General features: G+C 53.4%; 1 protein-coding gene across 1 annotated transcript in view; it reads left to right on the forward strand.

Annotated features, from left to right (window-relative positions):
* Positions 1 to 20,210, forward strand: part of ZBTB46 (zinc finger and BTB domain containing 46) — a 36,683-nt gene that overhangs the window by 10,891 nt on the left and 5,582 nt on the right. The window contains exon 2 of the mRNA XM_007462234.1: positions 5,820 to 6,104. Within this exon, the coding sequence (XP_007462296.1) occupies positions 5,820 to 6,104 (285 nt within the window). The remainder of the gene's footprint in view (positions 1 to 5,819; positions 6,105 to 20,210) is intronic.

Below are 20,210 nucleotides of genomic sequence, written 5' to 3' on the forward strand. Positions count from 1 at the left end.
TTTTTTTTTTTTTTTTTTTATAGTTGAATTGCTGGCTCAAAGGGTCTGCACATTTTTTAAAAAATTTTTATTATTTTTGGCTGCGTTGGGTCTTTGTTGCTGCGCGTGGGCTTTTCTGTAGTTGCGGCGAGCGGCGGCTGCTCTTCGTTGTGGTGCACAGGCTTCTCATTGCGGTGGCGTCTCTTGTTGTGGGCCACGGGCTCTAGGTGTGCGGCTTCAGTAGCTGTGGCACGTGGACTCAGTAGTTGTGGCTCGCAGGCTCTAGAGCACAGGCTCAGTAGTTGTGGCGCAGGGGCTTCGTTGCTCCGCGGCATGTGGGATCTTCCCGGACCAGGGCTTGAACCCGTGTCCCCTGCATTGGCAGGTGGATTCTTAACCACTGCACCACCAGGGAAGTCCCTGTCAGTTTTTTAACCTCACTATTTAAGGTTTTTTCTAAGTCACTGAGTCTCAGTTCGTCACTGTTCAGAGGTAAAATGTTAGATGAGACGTTTTCAGGGTTGTCACTTGGTGGATGAACTCTAGCAGCTGAAGGAAGGAGCCCCTGGGGTCCTCGCTCAGGAGATGTCCCTGCCTGGAGGGGACTTGGAGACAGTCCTGTCACACACGGTGGCTGATGGCTCAGGCTGGAGGCCATTCCTGAAGCTCAGGTCCGAGCCTGGCTTCCCAGCTCTCCCAGCTCCAGCTGAGATCCACCTGAAAGCGGCACAAAATGAAGTCTGAGTTTAACCCATGAATGTCAAGTTGCTAAAGAAAAGCCGTTGCTGCTGCTAACCGGTAGGGCCGCCGTATTGGTCCCAACCCCCTGCCCCCACGGAGTATTTGGAATGGTTTTAGTTTTTTGATAACAATAATCTAGTAAGAACCTATTTTGTGGCTTTATGTAACATCAAACTCTTTATCTATGAAAGGATTTGTTGCAATGTTAACTATTGCTTTCAACTCCCTGTTCTGTTTGTAGAATTTCGTTTGTGACCTCATCGTCTTAATCCCTCCTTTTGAAGTCAGGCTGTGGTCTGCAAGGGCCTGGGAAGGACCCGCTCTCTCTCCTGGCGCCTGGCCGGTGCCCCCAGGCACCACCCCTGCCCCCTGCCCCTGGCCAGGCTCCCAGCCTGTCTGCCCGGCAGGAGGCTCAGGACCTGGGAGGGCGCAGGGTGGGCCTCACACCCTCTCCCTTCTGGGCACTTTCCTCCGCTTTCTCATTTGAACAAGAAATTCTGGGGAAACTGGGTCTCCCTGCACCTCCAAAGTGGATGCCAGAGTGAGCGCAGGAGCCCACCCGGGCCAGCGTGGGGCGCCCTAGGCCGTGCTGTGCGTGTGCCCGGCCCATCAAGATGACGTCAAGTCCCCTTAGCCCTTCTGGTCTCCTTCACAACTCTCGTCTTCAGAATGACCAGTTCCTTCCAAGCTCCGTTTGACTGGTATCATCCCTGTACTGGGAGACGTCCCAAGTGCTGTTTCCAGAATTGGGGGCTTGAATTTCGACCTGGGTGCTCAGCAGACAGACCGCAAGGCTTGGGAGATGGAGGGTGCACTCAGGTGCTGAGAGCATGTCTGCGTGTCCTGTCACGAGCTGCTCGGGGCTGTGCAGCTGGCTCTTCACTGGACCCGCGAGGGCTCTAGGTTAGGTCACTGAGTGACCGCAAGTAGCCTGACAGCCCCACAGGTGCGTCTGGTCTTGATTCCCCGGACGGTGGTACCTTTCCTGAGTCATAAATACTCAGGTGGGAATTTTTCAGTCGACGGCTTTCATTCCCTTCACTGTCACCCTACATCTCGTGGACCCTCACCGCTCACCCACGAGCATCTTCAGAGCGTCGACCCACGACGTGTGTCTGTGGCCCGTGCTTGCCGGTGCCCCGGCCCCTCGTTTCACGGCAGTTGTCAGTAACAGACCCCAGACATCCTTCTTTGAAACCCAACTTTTAGCTTTTCACATGTGGTTGGAGTCTTTCAGCTAATCTTGATTTATTTTACACGCTTTTGAACTTAAACTGTTAATATAATTGCATTAAAATTTTGGTTTTGAAATCTGGTGTTTTTTAGTTTTCAGTGTGTTATGGGCTGAATGTTTGTGTCCCCTAAATTCATATGTTGAATCCCTAACCCTGGTGTGGCTGTATTTGGAGATGGGGCCGGTGAGACAGTCGTCAGGATAAACGGAGGCCCTCGGCATCTGCGTCGCATCAGAGCCTGCCCTCCGTCTGCCCACCCACCGAGGTGAGGACAGCGGGGAGGTGGCCGTCTGCAAGCCAGGAAGCAGCCTCCACCAGGAACAGGGCCCTGCTGGACCCAGATCCTGGCCTTTCCAGCCCCGGAACTGAGAACTGCTTAAGTCTTACAGGAGCCCGTGCAGACAGAGGCAAAGCCTTCACTTCAACTTGATTTAATCCCTACACTTAGTGGCTAGAAATGCAAAGTCAGTGCTGATATAACATTTAGGAATTGGCAGAAAAATATGAAAAGGCTTATAGTTTGAAAAAAAGAAAGTATCCTTCCGGAGCTTCGGTCAGCAGTAGCCTGATGCTACACCTCAACGGTGTCCTTAGTGTCTCGTATCCTTGGGGAGAGGTTAGACCCATCCAGGTGGTGGCACCCAGGGTGTGCTGCCCTGTGGGACGTGACGCCCCTGGTCAGGGCCCCTGTGATCTCTCAGCCTGTTCCCCGGGGTCCCAGTGCCCCCAGGGCGCTTGACACCTGAGGGGCTCTGCTGAGGTGGGCCCTCCCCACACCCAAAAACCCAGTTCCTATGCACCTTGCGTGGACAAATGTGCCCTTCCAGTTCGGGAGTGTCTGCAAACATCGGTCAGTGGCCATGTGTCCACGGGGTGCCTGGGGCCCTGGCTCCTGGCACCGCCTATCCTGGCTCTTCGGTTCTGATCCTGACTCCTGTCCAAGGACCACAGTCAGAAATCCAATCTCTTGCAATTATCGAACTGTTCTGTGAAAGCTGTCTGAGGCATTTTGGGTGAGTCTGGTGGATTGGCTGATGGTGGTTCTTGCCTCCGTGCCCTCTGGTTCTGCAGCTTCGAGTAATTTCCTCCAAAACGAAGGTGCACCATGAAGCAGGCTAGGTCTGAGTTTTCTCGTGTACCCATCAAGGCGGCTAAAGAGTGGCCTTGTCACGGAAGTCGCTCTGCCCTCTGGGGGCCGTCCTGGGGCAGGCTGGCTGAGCCCCTTCAGGACGGAGGGGGCCCTCTGTCCTCCCGCGTCTCCTGGGGAGGATCACCGGGCTCTCGCCCTCTTCATGTTCAGTTCAGCTTTCTGGAGCCTCCTGTGTCTTTGCCTCGGCGCTCAGCACCACCCTGGCGTGCAGGTCTCTGCGGGGAGCTCGTGCGCCCCAGGCCCCCGCCGTCCTTGCCTTGCACACCTGGCTCCGTGGACCGGGTCCTGCGCTTTGTGAGCGGGCGGTCCACCCACCGCCCTCCGCTCACCTCCAAGCATGTGTTTGTGGGAGGAGCCATAGAACCACCACATGGGGCCACCTGTGGTGCCTCCTGGCACCTGCTGGCCGCACTTCCCAGGTGCACGAGGCTGTGTCCGGGCGTGATGCTCTGGCTGGTTCGGGGTCTCTCTGATTTCCGCAGCCTTGGGCCCTGCTTCCCTGGGTTCTGAGGGACCTGTCGTTTCCGGGACCGGCTCACGGGCCCATCCCACATTTGAGGCTGCCCAGCTTCCCTCCGCCACCAGTGCCCCCGCTGCCCCCCTCCCAAGACAGCCTGGGGGTGGGAGGAGAGGGGGGGCCCATCCCTTTTCCCCCGCCTGCCTTCCCCTCCTCTCGGGAATGGTCTTGCTTTCCCATTTCTGTTTCGATTTCTCGAGTCACCACTTGTTTCCAGGGGGGCCCTGGCCAGGCAGCAGCTCTCCCTGGGGTCTGTCTGGCGCCGGCCCGTTCTGGGGGCACCTCCGTGGCCAAGATGGTACAGGAGGCTGCTGGTCTTGCCTATGTGGCCCTGAGCTAGAGGTTGTCACAAATCCTCTTGTTAGTAGCAGCTTTCTTGAGGTGTAATTCACACTGCTGACAACTCACCCATTTAAAGTGTGTGATTCGCTGGGTTCTAATCTATTCACCGGGCTGTGCAGCCGTCACCACAGTCGACTTTAGAACATTTTCATTGCCCCAGAAGGAAACCTGCATCCTTAACAGTCACCCCAAGACCCGCCCCCTCCATCTCCCCCGGCCCTTGGCAGCTCCCAGTCTCCTTCTGTCCCCGTGGATTTGCCTTTTCTAGGTATTTCACGTGAGTGCACTCGGACAGTATTTGTCCCTTTCACCGGGCGTAACGTGTCCAAGGTCCGTCCGCCTCGTAGGCTGCGCCAGTGCGTCGTTCCTCTTTACGACTGAATCATATTCCTCTGTGTTTATCCTTCATTGGCAGGTGGGCGTTTGGGCTGCTCCACTTCTTTTTTTTTTTTTTTTTGCGATATGTGGGCCTCTCACTGTCGTGGCCCCTCCCGTTGCCGGACGCGCAAGCTCAGCGGCCACGGCTCACGGGCCCAGCTGCTACGCGGCTCACGGGCCCAGCCGCTACGCGGCACGTGGGATCCTCCCAGACCGGGGCACAAACCCGTATCCCCTGCACCGGCAGGCGGACTCTCAATCACTGCGCCACCAGGGAGGCCCCACTTCTTTTTTATTTTATTTTTTTTTAACCAAACCCAGTTTTCATTTATTTATTTATTTATTGCGGTACGTGGGCCTCTCACTGTTGTGGCCTCTCCCGTTGCGGAGCACAGGCTCCGGACGCGCAGGCTCAGCGGCCATGGCTCACGGGCCCAGCCGCTCTGCGGCGTGTGGGATCTTCCCGGACCGGGGCACGAACCCGCGTCCCCTGCATCGGCAGGTGGACTCCCAACCACTGCGCCACCAGGGAAGCCCTGCTCCATTTCTGACTGTCAAAGGTGCCGTTGCTCTGAGCGTGGACGCGGGTCTTACCCCTCTTGGACGTCCTCCCACCAGTGGAAATGCCGGGCCACGTGGCAACTTGGTGTCCACCTTTCTGAGGACCCGCCAAGCTCTTGCACCGTGACCGCGTCATTTTACGTCTTTACCAGCAGCCCGGGGGGCTCCAGGGTCCCATGTCCCGTTGGCACTTGTGGGTGGCAGCTGTCCCAGAGGGCGTGGGAATGACGTCCTGGCGCTGAGTTGCGTTTCCCTGGTGACGAATGGTGTCGAGCACTGTTCACTGGCCGTTTGTGTGTCCTCTTCGGGCAAATATCTGTTCATGTCCTTTGCCCACTTTTAAGCTGGGGTGTTTGTCTTTTTATGGAGCCATAAAGTCCTCTGTAGTGTCTAGACGGGCTCTCGTGTCAGGCGTACAGTTTGCAGATATTCTCTCCCACGCATCCTCTCACTGTGTTGATGGTGTCCTTTGAGGCCTTCAGGGGTTTAATGTTTGACGAAGTCCAGTTTAATCTGTTTCAGTGCTTGTGCTTTTGGTGTCACAGCCGAGAACCCGTGGCCCAGCCTGAGGCCGTGGGGGTTTTCTAAGAGTTGTGTAGTTTGGGCTTTTTGATCCATTTTGAGTGTTGCCCCTTCTCTGAGGGATGAAAATACCCAGATGTTCATCCCCGGAGCAGACCCCCTGTCCTGGGTAGGCGCCCACCCCGCCCCCGGGTTCTGGGTTGAGCCCCACGCGAGGTCTTGACTGTGATGTCACCACTGTCCTGGGACTTCGTGGCAGGCCGGGATTGGGCTTGAGGCCAGGCCGCTGGGGTTCAGGACGCTTGTGGCTCCGGCTTCTCCTAAACTTGCCTGCTTGCTGTTCGGAGGGTCCTGAGTCACGGGCGAGGTCTCTAACATGTGTTTCCCTCCCCAGACGCGGACTTGACCGTCGCTGAAGCCAGCAGCTCGGACAGCCGCGGGGAGAGGCCCGAGCTCTACGCGCATGTGGACGAGGGGCTCCTGGGAGGAGAAGGCAGCTACCTGGGAGCCCCCCTCACCCCAGAGAAGGACGACGCGCTGCACCAGGCCACCGCGGTGGCCAACCTGCGGGCGGCGCTTATGAGTAAGAACAGCCTGCTGGCCCTCAAGGCCGACGTGCTGGCGGATGACAGCTCCCTGCTGCTGGAGTACCTGCCCAAGGGCACCCACTCCCTGTCCTGTAAGTGCCAGGCGGGCGCGCAGTGTGGGTGGGAGTGACGCGCCTCAGCCCGCGACGGGACGGCTGAGGGTGCATTCGTGTGGGTCGTGGCGGTCGAGGGGCCTTCGGAGAGGAGGCAGCGCTGTCGGGGCACCGGGAGGGAAGCGGCCGAGTGCTTGTGCGAACGTTCATACTTGAAACCGAGGCATCTAACCCTAAACCCTGAGTGAGCTGACAAGTGCTGGGCCGTGCGGGCCTGGGACAGGGACCCCTGCGCTGGGGAGGCCTTGGGACGTGACGGGCTCGGGCTCCCTCTGCTGGCCTCGCCCCCTGCCTGTGCCGACTCATCCTGCCTGGGGAGCGTGGCCAGGCTGCAGATCCTCGCTTTCTACCAGGCAGTGCTGCTGGCACATGAGATTTAGAAAGGATTTGGGTGTTGTGTTTACACCTTGAGTGTCTCCAGCTAAATTCCAGTTGCTCACGAGCAAATAACCCAGTAACCTAAGGAGGCAGGTGAGGTACCGCAGTGTTGGCCGAGGGCCCCCGGGCGCCGGCCTGCGAGGGCGCCACTCCCCCTTGGCTCGGGCGCTCTCAGCATCGTTCATCCTGGGTGCCCGGGTCCTGGGTGCCTGGGGCAGCGTGACCATGTCTCCGGCGTCCCGAGAGAAACGCTCTGTTGGGTTGGTGTCTGTGAGGGAGAGTTGGGTGTGGCCCCGTTTCCCTCTTCGAGGCAGAGTGACACACTCCAAAACAGGCGGCTCTGAGTGCAGAGGGCGTGGGAAGGGCCCCGTCCCAGGGCCCTGCGGTCCAAGCGTGTACGGCTGGCGGGGCTGTGTGTGGGTCCCTGAGCACCGCTGAAGGAAGCAAAGGAAAAACTGCAGCCAGTGTTGGGGGTCTGGGGAGTGTGTCTTTAATTTTTACTCTAATTTTAAGAACAATATTTTCACGACTTTGTTTTCACGAGCACTAAAATATCCTAAGCATTCGTGATGAAAATTGCTTGTGGCTAATAAAGTCTGACCGTGGAGAACAGCATCACATTCTCTTCATTTATTGTGCGGAGTCCGAGGCAGGTGGGATGCCAGGGCGGTTGTAGGACTTGGCTGTGAAAGCCAGACCCAGGGGTGAATCCCCCGAGGCTGGACACACTTTAAGAAATACGTTTAGGCCTCATTTTTTGCATCTGAGAAATGGGAATAGCAATAGTCACTTACACAGTTGTTGTGAATGTGAAACGCGGGACATGTAAGCAAAGTGTGTTTGATAAACGCTCCACAATATTAGTCCATTTCCTGCTCAGCTCAAACCCTGAACTTGTCAGCAGAAACTGTTGGGTTTGTGATGATCTCGTAGCTTGACGAGGTGGTCCTGGGGTATCTGCGGTATCTGGGGTTTAGAATCGGCGAGTCCGCAGGTGAACGTCCTGCTGAGGGGCCGGCTGGGCAGCTTCATGGACGTCGTGGAAGGAGCAGGCTGGGTGTGTAACTGCAGGGCTGGACACTTGTTCTGGCTCTTTCTGGACGCTCCCAGTTGGTGGGAGTGAACCCCACGTGTCAGAGGCCCCGGGAGGCGCAGCAGCTCCTCCGTGGCTCAACCGCGTTGTCACGAGGGGGACGGTTTCTCGGTGTTTCTTCTGTCCCCGCGTCTGGCAGCCTTCTCCTCCGGGGTAGGCCTGTTCCCCAGGCCTTTGGTGCTCTGTGCAGAGCTGTGCTAGGGATGGGGCCAGGGGTCCGGGTGGCCCGAAAGCACCGGTTGTACCCGCATTTGGTCAGGCCGTGAGTCGTGAGCCAGGGGTCTGACTGCGGGGCTCTGGGACGAGTGAGGCACAGGGAGAGATGCTCTCCACTTCCGAGGGCCCCCCTCTGTCCTCCGGCCCTGTCCCTGCAGAGGCCCAGACCCGGCCTGGCAGCAGGTGGGGCAGCTGGGCGGAGTCAGAGGGCAAGCGGTGACCCCGTCGGGTGGTCTGTTCCCAGTGGACACACAGTCGGGCAGCCGCAGCACCCCGGGCACGTCCCCAGGCCCCGTGCGCGCACATGCCCCCTTTCGCAGTTCACAGGGAGCTGGGCGCAAGGGAATAAAACCCCATCCACTCTATTTTTAGTACGTCTGTGACTAACCCGGGGTGAAGTCGACTAGTGGGTTTTGATATTTTGTTATTTCTATTATGTTTTAACCTCTTTGCTGTAAATACTCTAAATTTCCCACTTTTTTCGTTAGCTCTGCCCTTACGAGAGGGTTGAGAAGTTGGCGGCTGGGAGCTGGTGACTTGGGCCGTGTCCAGGGGGCCAGGCATGGGCTCCCATGTTCCCTCGGGCAGAGAGCCTGAAGGGCTTGCTGGAGGAATGGGTTATTTTAGAACATTCTTTTCTGACATCCTAAGTAAAATCTGCCTGTTCTGGGCATACACTAAAATGAGCAATGGAAATATCCAGGGAAGAACTTTATTTTCCAAGATTGTGCCGTCACCTCCCTGTGGCAGGCGTTCCGTCCCTGGCGGGCAGGTGGGCAGGGGCCGCGAGCTGCCTTCCTGCATTGAGCCGGGGCTGGGCGGCCCCTGTGGAGCGCCCGTGGGCGCATCTGCTCCGTGCTGTTCAGTTCACAGGCACCGGCTTCTGTGCACAGATGCGACAAAGCGTCTGGCCCCCCAGAGCCCCTGCATTCACCCCCCGCCACCGCTCTGCTTCCGGACGGGCCACGGTTTCCGTTCAGTTGCAGATGTTGTCAGGGGTCGCCCAACGGGAGTGTGAGGATGGGGAGACCCCTCCTGGGTGCCGCCCAGTGGCGACGTGAGCCCTGAGCCCAGGCGACCCCCAGTCCGGGGAGCACAGGGGACCTAAAAACACATTCGAAGGAGAAAACTGGCTTCACACTGGGCACTACTGACGGCAAAGCAGTGGCACCGCCCCTCGGGCTCCAGTATGGAGACACCCCCAAGCTCGGTGGGTGCAGAGCCTGGCGCACTTCCTCTGGGGACGCCCAGAAAGGAGCTGGGAGCCCTGCGCTGCTGTGTTGGGGGTCCCTCGCCCCTGGTCCGGTTCGAGGGCATTGGGGGGGCTATTTCCTGGCTCCGGCCCCCAGGCTCCTCAGGTTGTTAACAAGGTTTTTCCAGGGCCGAGCCTTTCGTTTTGTGATATTGGGGGGCCCGTAGGACCGACGTCCCAGTAGCCATGACTCATGGTTGGAGGAACAGGGGGAGGGCACGTCCCCGTTGTGATGTCTGACGGTGGCAGCTGTGTGGTGTGGGGTGTGCTGAGTGGGGCTCTCGGCCCTGCTGCGTCGTCCTTGTCTTGAGGTGGCGAGCCCTGCAGTGCGTCAGTGTGGCCTGCCGGGCATGCAGTGTTGCAGAAGAAAGGGGTGGTGGTCGCAGATGTTCAAACTAAATGCAGCAAATCCGCGGCCTGTGCAGAGCCGTAACCGAAGGTCCTTTCTGGAAGGTTCTGGAGCCTCCGAGAAAAACTGAGTTTCCTTGCTTTCCCAAGTCTGATAGCGTTTGGCTTGGCAGTTAAGTTCCACAGATGGTTTCGTTGCTGGATCATCACTGTTTAACTGATTTCTCCATAAGAGGACTTTTGTATTTGTTGTTTTGATTCGGTTTAAGTTGATTCTTCTGCTCTTATTACGTTTGCAACAGGCGGCTGGCATCCTACCGGTTAAAAGTCACTGTTCACTGAATAGAAACCGTGACCAGCACGTTCATGGCACACAAATGTGGCTATTTCCCTGAGCTGTGTTTGTGGGTGTGTGTTGATCCGGAGGGGACCTTGAAAAATGCTGAGAGAACGTGAGTAACTTTGATGTCACGGGAATGAAGTGGAGATGAAGCAGCCGCTCTGGGTATTGGGGGCTGAGTGCCCGAGGGGCGGCGCCGTCTCCAAACTCCCAGAAACCCCGACTGTCCTGCGCACGTCGCCGCCACGGCTCCGGCAGCAGTCGAGGATTCCTCCTGACGGCGATGGGCAGTGCTGCCCTGTCTGGCTGGAAGGATGTTCTGCTACGGAGGAGGGCTCAGACCTGGGGGGGGGGGGCGGGGGCTGCCCTGGACGGGGGCTGCCGGCCGCGGGCTTCCCCCCCCCCGCTTTTTTCCGGGGGGGGCCGGGGCGGGGGGGGGGGGGGCGGGGTCTGCCCTGGACGGGGGCTGCCGGCCGCAGGCTTCCCCCGCCCAGCTTTTCTCCGGGGATGCCCCCGACACCTATCGGGGGACAGTGGCAGCTGAGTTCGTTCTGATTGTGGCTGAAAGAGTATTTCCTTCTGGTGTTTAAAACGATCAAGGACTTTACTTGAGTCTGGCTTGATACTGGAATCTTAAGCAATCTCTTACGAAAGGGCGTTTGATGGAAGTGTTACCAGCCTTTTAGGTAAATAGTCAGGTCGACACACCATGAAGGACATTCCAGAAGATCCTTCCTCAAGCACAGGTGAGCGTGCGCCGTGTCCACGCCACGGGTTCTGACTTTCTGTGCAGACACCCCGTTGTAATCATGTTGCTTCTGGGAGAGAGATCCCGCCCCAGACAAGTCACGTGTGGACACCCTGGCGCTTGGGAGTGGCGAGCTGATAGAAACCCCCAAACACCCTCGCCCAGCGAGATCCGGGCCTCGCCACGTGGCAGCGCACGGCTCACCGCAGGATAACCAAGGACGGTGCTTCCTGAACTCTCTACAGCCCGCCAGCTGGTGTCCGTTCACGTGGGTGAGACTCGTTTCCTGTGTCCCCAGGGCCTGGCGCCAACCCGAGTCACCTCCCTCCAGCCCCTCCACCCTCCTGCACTCAGAGCCCGGGATGCCCGCTCTGGGGACCGGCCAGACGGAGCCCAGGGAGCCGGCCACCTCCCCAGCCCAGGTAAGACGGGAGGGCGGCCAGCCACGTTGGGGCAGCCCCGGCCAGATGCCCGTCCACTGCGCATGTCCTCGCGGGCATGGCGCCCCAGAACCCGCGTGCTCAGCATGTCCTGGGCGAGCCTGTGTGGTCACAGCTGCTTTCCCGTCCACCCTCCGCTCCACAATCCCCTCGGCCCCGTGTCACTCAAGGTGACACAGGTGTCAGCTTTGCAGTAATAGTTGCAACATGTTGTGTGAAGTTAAATCCGTTTTGATATTTAAATTAAAATATTTTTTGGAGCCATTTCCCCCGCTAATATACAGACTCATACAGCAGCAAGTTAAAAACCCAGTTCCTCAAACTGAGCAGTGCCGGCCCGTCTCCAGCAGGTTTTGCCCCGGTGCCGATGGCTGCGTGTTTGTCCCGAGGCGTCTGAGATCCACTTCCTGTGCCTCAGGTCACAGCTGGTTATTTAAAGACAGGTCTGTTAGGTTCCATTGTTTCCCTGAAGAAAAAAATATTTAAGGAGGGAGAGCTTGATCACATATTTTGTAATTTGAAATAAAGCAAATGCTATTCCCGTGCGTTTGAAAACAGGATGGTTTTGGTGGGAGGGGCAGGCGTTCGGTTGACGTGGATTTTTTGCGCGTCCGTTCATCAAGAATTAACTGCAGCTTCCTTTCCAGACGTGTGGCGGTTTCCATGTGGTGACTGAACGGGGACATGGTGAGTAGGGGGTGACGTGCGTCTGCACTCCAATCTTCCCAATTCCATCGCGTCCCGACGGCCTGTAACTCATCTGTCTCTCCTTCTAGGTCGACGTCCCTCGGACCGGGAGGCCTGGGCCGAGGGACGGGCCCCTCCGGAGGTGGCTCCAGCAGGTGCCTGGGGTTTCCACGGGGTCCGCCGGCCCAGCCAGGATGACCAGGGTCTCCTTCTGGCTCATTGTGTGGCCAGGAGCACTTTCACGGCCTGGATGGACTTGCCCAGGGCTCCACCCTGAAGTCAGCTAAGGAACCCCAAGGAGACGGACGCCTCCGCTGCGGACAATGGTTTTGAGGCGGCCAGGCTGGAACAGGCGCTTGGCACTTGGGGGCGGACGTTTGCATGGGCCTCTCTGCCGTGGGCAGCCTGATGTCGGGTCCGGGTGGCCAGCAGGTGATGGCAGAGCTGGCACCAGGCGTCGGTGTGAGCCTTTAAAACGGTCACTTCCCAAATCCTTCACCAGGCCTGGTGAAGGCCTTTCAGTGCCCAGTGGTGGGCAGGTAGGACAGGTGTACCTCCAGCCTCCAGGCAGTGGGGATTGTGTCAGATCTTGGAACCAAATGGCTCTGACCCCGTTACTTTCCAGAAAGATGTGAGGATGAAGCCCAGTCTCCACAACCTCGGTGTACCCTGCCTGCCACATGTGAGGGAGACAGAGTCACCAAACTGGCTTCTTTTCAACAAGGGCACGTTGTCCTTGCTGGTGTCCAGCTGCCCTGGACACGTTGGGCCCACGTCTGCGGGTGGCTGAGGATGCAGGTACTCCAGGACCCTTGGCCAAGCAGCAGGTGGGCTTAGGAAGGAAGCAGGCGGCCCATTCCAGGTTCCGAATTCCTGGAGTTGCCCGGCCCATTCCCACCCCCCGTGGCCGTGGCCATGGTCAGGGCATGGTCCACGTGCAGCTCAGGCTTCCCACCTGCCCCAGTCACTCCAGTCTTTACAATCATTAGGTGAGTTCTGAAGATGGAGAAAAGTTGGGCTTTGAGAGAGGCCCAGCATGCTTGTTGCCAAGGTGATCTCACCGGAGCAGTGTCCCTGGGAGTTCAAAGACCTGTTGGTGGTGTCACTCCTTCAGAGAGGGTTTATTAAGTGCCTGTTTGCATATAAACAACATTTCTGAGAAAAGGAAGCTTTCCTTTCCTTTTTTGCTGGTCACGGTGGGAGTTTTGGCTGTTAGGTCGCAGAGATTGTGTGTCCAGATGGGGTTACGCTGTCGTAGAATGCACGTGTGCACCACCCACGTTGGGCCCCAGGTTACCTGCGCCCCCGGGGATGCGACCCTGTGGCTGCTTCCCTGTTACTTGCTCGCTTGTGGGACTTTTCCCTGCGTGGATGGAGCGTGACCTGTGCCTGCAAGGAAGCCTGCCCTGTGGAGAGGCCCCGCACTATTGTGCAAAAAGGCTTTGTTAATTTTTTTAAATAATGAAGAAATTTCAGAAAGTTTCCGTTGTACCTAAAAGAAATAGGTTTGTTCATTGAAACAGTATTTACAATATCCAAGATACGGGAAACAACCTGAGTGTCCATCAGTGGATGAATGGATAAAGAAAATTCAGTGTGTGTACACACACACACACACACACACACACACACACACACACACACACGTGGGATATTACTCAGCCATAAAAAAGAATGAAATAATGACATTTGCAGCAACATGGATGGATCTAGAGCTTATCATACTAAGTGAAATAAGTCAGACAGAGAAAGACAAATACTGTATGATTTCACTTACATATGGAATCTAAAAACAAAAACAGACAAACGAAAAAAACAAGCCCATAGATACAGAGAACAAACAGTTTGGTGATTTCCAGGGGTGGGGGTGGGGGTGGGGGAAATGAATGAACTGTTTTGGTGCATTTTTTAATTTAAATGAGTTGAATTTCTTTTTCAGATAGAGAGAGAAAGAGAGAGAATATCTCTTCTTTTAAAAAAGATGTATAGATGGTAACGTGCTGGGAACATAGGAAGCATTTTAAGATGGATGATGGCCCCTGAGTTTGTTCTTAGTTCTAATATTATTTCCCTTAAAACAGTACTGTCATCCAACATACGAAACTTTAAGCAAGTTCATTTAGGTAATTCCATTGCTTACATTTTATTGAATTTCTCATTGAAATATCCTGGCTCAGGAATTGATTTCAAAGAGTTTAAAAAATTTTATCAATATGTAACGTTAATCTTTCTTGAATACAAAGGATTGCAATAATAAAAGGTTGGTAAATTAGGTCTCTTTACTGCCACAAAACTTGCTCCATGTCTACAAGTTTACTGTGGGCTTCCTGGCCTATTACCACTTTCACAAAATGTGACTGGGTGGCCTCACAAACTCGGGTACCAACCACGTGTTGTAGGGTGTGTGTGCATGTATGTGTGTAGAAATGGGGACTCCTATTTGATTGGGGATACTAACTTACTATTTAGACTGCATTTAAAATATTTAAGAATCCAGTCTGGATCATTGTCAGTTTGGTGGTTGCACGTAACTCAGGATCTAAGAAAAGGCACTAATTTATTTTAAAGAAAGAATTCTGAAATAAAATGTGAATTTCCAGTTTCAACCATGACTAGCTTGTATTGGGCTTACCCTCCAGGCAAAAACTACCTGAAAAGCTGGCCCCCCAAAACCATGCACACATATACACACATACACACACCTACATACAGATATACACAAATATAGACACACATATAGACACACACACACACATCCTGGGGAGCAATCAGTGCAGGTGGGACTTGAAGGCTGCAGTCCTTGAGGGAAGGAAGAATCTGTAAAAAAGAGTCCAGCGAACCTTCTGGAACTGAAAATACAATGTGTGAGGCTGGGATCCATTAAGTAGTTTACAGCAGTCTGGGTACCACCTGAGACAGGATGAGGAGACTGGAAGACAGAGTGATGGAGAGGATCCAGGCTGAAGCTTAGGAAAGAAAAGCATGGGGACAAGCAAAGACACACAGAGGACAGAGGAACAGTGAAAATGTCTAATACATGTGTAATTGGGGTCCAGAGGAGAGAGGAGAGAAAATGGAGCAGAAGCAGTATCCGAAGAGACAATAGCAGAGAACGTTCCAAAACTGATGAAAGATATCAATCCACAGGTTCAAGAAGCTCAGCAAACCCAAAGCAGGATGAACACTAAAATAAAACAACGACCAAAAAACAAAACTGGGCATGTTGTAGTCAAACTACTGAAAACCAAAGACAAAAATAAAAATCTTGGGCTCCCCTGGTGGTGCAGTGGTTAAGAATATGCCTGCCAATGCAGGGAACACGGGTTCGAGCCCTGGTCTGGGAAGATCCCACATGCCATGGCGCAACTAAGCCCATGTGCCACAACTACTGAAGCCCGTGTGCCTAGAGCCCATGCTCTGCAACAGGAGAAGCCACTACAATGAGAAGCCCGCACACCTCATCGAAAAGTAGCACCCGCTCGCCACAACTAGAGAAAGCCCACGCATAGCAACAAAGACCCAACACAGCCAAAAATAAATAAATAAATAAATTTTAAAAATATATAAAGGTTTTTTAAAAAAAAAAAAAAAATCTTAGAAGCAGCCAGAGGAAAAAAGACATTAAGAGGAACAACATCGAGATTGACACCTGACTTTTCAATGGAAACAATGGCGCTAGTCTCTGAGGCGCTGCAGAAATGCCGAGACCAGTAGTCTATACCCAGCAAAAGCATCCCCCAGAGACCAAGGCTACGTGATGACAATGTCACACAAAGAAAAGAAAACCGAGGGGATTCATTGCCGGCTGACAAGAAGTACTAAAAAAACAGCCCTCTATAGGAAGATCTTAATCATTTAAGGCATTTACCCCTTAAACGAAAAGGTTTAAGGCATTTAAGGCATTTACCCCTTAATCATTTAAGGGGTTTTTGACTCAAATAGGAGCATAACGCATGACACAAACAGCTCAAAGTGTGGGGGGAGGGCAGCGGCGAGCTCGGCCATTGGATGAGTCTTGCCTTCTCTACAAAGTTGCAGTGAATAATGGCAAAAATCATCACGTACAGCTCAAAGGCTTATGAAGAGAAAAATGGAATAATACTTGATTAATATGAAAGCAAGCAAGCAAGGAAGTTTAAAGGAACAAAAACCATAAAAGGACAGAATAGAACACACATAGGGAGATGGTAGACGTCACCCAACTATACTAATAATCCTGTTATTACCAATGGACTGAACACTGCAGGAAAAAGAAAAGATTATCAGCTTGCTTTTTAAAGAAAATTTGTTGTTTGTAGATAACATGCTTTCTAGATAAGAGCACAGAAAGGTTTCAAGCAAAAACATAAAAAAGAGAAACCAAGGAAACACCAGCCTAAAGAGACTTACTGACGTCAGCAGCAAAGTAAACTGGGAGGCCACTACACAATGACAAGAGAGTCAGTTCAGTGGGAAACGCAGATCCTGAAATGCATAGGCTTGCTTTTTAAATATATGGAGTGAAAGTTGACAGCACTAAAAGGAGAAAGAAACGAGTCCACAATTAGAGTTGAGGATTTTTAACAAATTTCCTCAGTAATTAATAGATCAGCATATACAAAATATCAGTAAGGATGGAGAAGACTTGAACACAGTTTTCAAATATTGACCTTGAATTCCTGGAATAAACCCACCGAGTCACAAGATGCTGTTCTTTTTCTATATAGCTGGACTCAGCTTGCTATTTTGTTTAGGAGTTTTGCATCTTTTTTCAAAGAAGTATTGGCCTATAACAACATGGTTAACCAAGTCGTACATTGCGCCAAACAAGTGCAGAACATTCCAGCTGCACAGGAAACATTTACAAGATAGACCAAGCGAGAATGTAACGCAGGTCTCAGCAAATCCCAAAGGTTGAAATCATGCAGAGTGTGCTCTCTAACCTCAGTGAAATTAGATTTAAAAAATCAACAATAGAAAGATACTAGAATAAGTCACAATGGAAATTATAAAATATTTTGAACAGAATGATAATGAAAATACAACATATCAAAACTTGTAGGATACACCTAAAGTGGCATTTAAGGGAAATTTATAGCTCTAGTTGCACTTATTAGAAAAGAAGGAAAGTTCTAATTTGGGGGGTCAAGAAGTGAGAAAAAGAATAGCAAATTAAACCCAGAGAAAGCTAGAGGAGCAAAACAGAGAGCAAATATCAATGAAATAGAAAGCAGACGGACAGTAGAAAAATGACCAAAGCCAAACGCCGGTACACTGAAAGATGAATGAAACAGACAAACTCCTGTCACAGTGATCAGTAAAAAGAGAGGGAAGTTGATTGTCAATAAAAGGTATAAAAAGGATCATTGCTAATATCCTCTAGATGTTAGAATGATAGTAAGAGAATATCGTGAACAATTTTGTGCTAATACCTTTGACAAGTTGGAAGAAATGGGCAAATTCCCTGAAAAACACAGTGTATCAAAACTGAGCAGAGGGAAGCCCCATTGAGCACACGGGGCTGCCCCTGGTTGTCTGGTCGTGGGGTGATCAGGCTGGGATTGTGACTCAGAGTGTGAGACCTGGTAGAGGACAGGGTGGCTCTGGCTTCGTCGCCAGGAAGCTGTGCTCACAGGCCGGTTATTTATCATCTCTTGGAATGCCCCGGGAGGGCAGCCCTGCCGCGGTCACAGGGCCCCAGACGCCGCAGGGTGCAGAGACTGGGAACAGGCTCAACGCAGACAGCGGGGGCTCCGGAGGAGGAGGGGCAGACGCCCAGCCTGACAGCGGCTGAGGGGGCCAGGCAAGGAGGCCGTGGGTGAGGGTCTGACTGGACCGTGACGTGGGCCCCTGTCAAGGATGCTGGGGCGGGTGGTCTTTCCAACATGGGGACCCGAGTGAGCTGGATGCTGGCGCGGATGAAGGAATGAATCTTGATTCCTGCCTCAGAATTAAGATGGGAATGACCACAAACCTAAACGTGGTTAGCAGGGGACGGTGGTGCTTGTGATCATGGTGATGGGCAAAAGTTTCTTAAGCACTTCTTTTTTGTTGCGGTACGCGGGCCTCTCACTGTTGTGGCCTCTCCCGTCGCGGAGCACAGGCTCCGGACGCGCAGGCTCAGCGGCCATGGCTCACGGGCCCAGCCGCTCCGCGGCACGTGGGATCTTCCCGGACCGGGGCACGAACCCGCGTCCCCTGCATCGGCAGGCGGACTCTCAACCACCACGCCACCAGGGAAGCCCTAAGCACTTCTTAAGAAGCACTCGTGATGAAAGTTGGATAAAATTTTTTATTAAAAAAATTAACATATGGGACTTCCCTGGCGGTCCAGTGGTTAGGACTCTGTGCTCTCACTGCCAGGGCCTGGGTTCAATCAATCCCTGGTCGGAGAACTAAGATCCCGCAGGCCGCATGGCATGGCCAAAAAAAAATTTAATAAAATTACTGATTTCTTCACTAAAAGACACCATTATGAGAGTACAAAGGCCAGTCACAGACTAGGGAAAAGGTCTGCAATAAATACATCTGACGGAGGACTCAGGTTCAGAAGCATCCATAAAACTAAAACATCAGGGACTTCCCTGGAGGTCCAGTGGTTAAGAATTCGAGCTTCCGATGCAGGGGGCCCGGGTTCAATCCCTGTTTGGGGAACTAAGATCCCCGGTGCAGCCAAAAAATTAAAACAAACAAAAAATACCCCCCAAAATAAAACATCAAAGGAAAAGCAACTCAGTGAAGGATCAGAAGATGTGACAAGCACGTCACAGAAGAGGGTGTGCGAATGACCAGGGGCTATAGGTGTCGGTGGTGGCTGGGAGATGCTGATTCCACTGGGGCCCACATGTTCTCAGGTGTGCGGCCAGCAGAAGTGAGAGCCTGGCCCACCGCCCGTCGCTGCTGAACAGGCACAGGGTCCTGTGGTCACGTGGATGACAACATGGCAACGAGCAAGCCCACACCTGGGAGTCAGGTCCCCACAGACTGAGTTGTAGCCCAGCGTTTGGTGATGGGTAGCCGAGCGGCCGTCGCCTGGGGTGGGTGGTACTGACCAGCCGCAGGCCCCTGGGTGTGCGGTGTCCTGTTCGGGCGGTGGTTCCCAGGTCTGCCTGCAGGTAAAAGCTCACCGAGAGGTACACTTAAGGTGTGTGCACGTCACGTGTGGCTCAAAACCTTCCGGAAGTAATTTGGACACATCATAGCTTCACTATATTCTGACACACGAAGTGACGGATTAAAGACTTGAGTGCCCTTCTGGAGGAACCTCCCCTCTGTACTGACCTGCAAGCTGCCAGTGCCTTCGGTTTGCTGGCAGTTCCTTGGTGTCCTGTGCGTTATCTTGAAATCGTTCTGGAACGTCCACTGGTCGGTGGTGTTTACGACAGGTCTGATTCTCTGCAGGGCTGCGCGGAGACGTGGCTTTTCCTCTAAGGCTGCTTTGCTGAGTGGTATTCTTGTATGTACGTTTCTGCAAAGCTGTAGCTCAGTGTTACTGAACTTCATACTTTAGATAATCTGGTGCCAACTTCTGACGTCACTTCCTCATTTTTGAGCTTGCCGTTCATCCTGGACACTTGGTTCCAGACATTTTTAGGGCAGATTGGTAGGGAGTGTCTGTTTCAATTTGATGCTATTTGTGCTTTTTCGTTTATTTCAATTACTTTTTCTCTATGTGGATATTTAAGGCTTTATCAGTGTGTTTATGAGAGTCAAACTACATGGCGTTGAAAGGTTTTTCTAAGACAATATAGACTGTAAACCACGAGTTATGAAAGTGTTAGCTTCTTTCCCATGTGAAGTTATTGTTTATTTATTTGTTTTTTGCGGTACACAAAAACTGTTGTGAGGCTGGGCCTCACTGTTGTGGCCCCTCCCGTCGCGGAGCACAGGCTCCGGATGCGCAGGCTCGGCGGCCATGGCTCACGGGCCCAGCCGCTCCGTGGCACGTGGGATCCTCCCGGACCGGGGCGGGAACCCGCGTCCCCTGCATCGGCAGGCGGACCCTCGACCACTGCACCACCAGGGCAGCCCAATGTGGAGTTATTTTAATCATAAGTCAATGAAAACTTTCCTCAGTACTGTTCATGAAAGTAGTGGGCTGCATGGTGCCCTCCACCCAAAAGACACGTGCACATCCTAATTCCTGGTACCTGTGAATGTGACCCTATTTGGAAAAAGGGTCTTTCCAGACATAATTAAATTAAGGATCTTAAGATGACATAACCTTGGAATATCCAGTTGGTCCTAAATCCAGTGATGGGTGTCCTTATAAGAGACAGGAGACACAGACACAGAGGAGAAGCTACGAGAAGATGGAGGCAGAGACGGGAGAGATGCAGCCACAAGCGCAGGGACGCCTAGAGCCCCCAGAAGCTGGAAGAGGCAGGAAGGGCCCTCCCCTGGAGCCTCTGAAGAGAGTGCGGCCCTGCCCACACCTTGACCTCAGATGTATGGCCTCCAGGACAGAGAGGACAGGTGTCTGTTGCTTTAAGCTGCCCAGTTTGTGGATATTTGTATTAGCAGGAAACTAATACATTAAGAAAACACCAAAATTTGGGACTTCCCTGATGGCGCAATAGGGGTAGGTTCAGAAGCCGCAGCTGT

This window comes from Lipotes vexillifer, unplaced genomic scaffold, assembly GCF_000442215.2.
Source record: "Lipotes vexillifer unplaced genomic scaffold, Lipotes_vexillifer_v1.1 scaffold1798, whole genome shotgun sequence".
Taxonomy (NCBI): domain Eukaryota; kingdom Metazoa; phylum Chordata; class Mammalia; order Artiodactyla; family Lipotidae; genus Lipotes; species Lipotes vexillifer.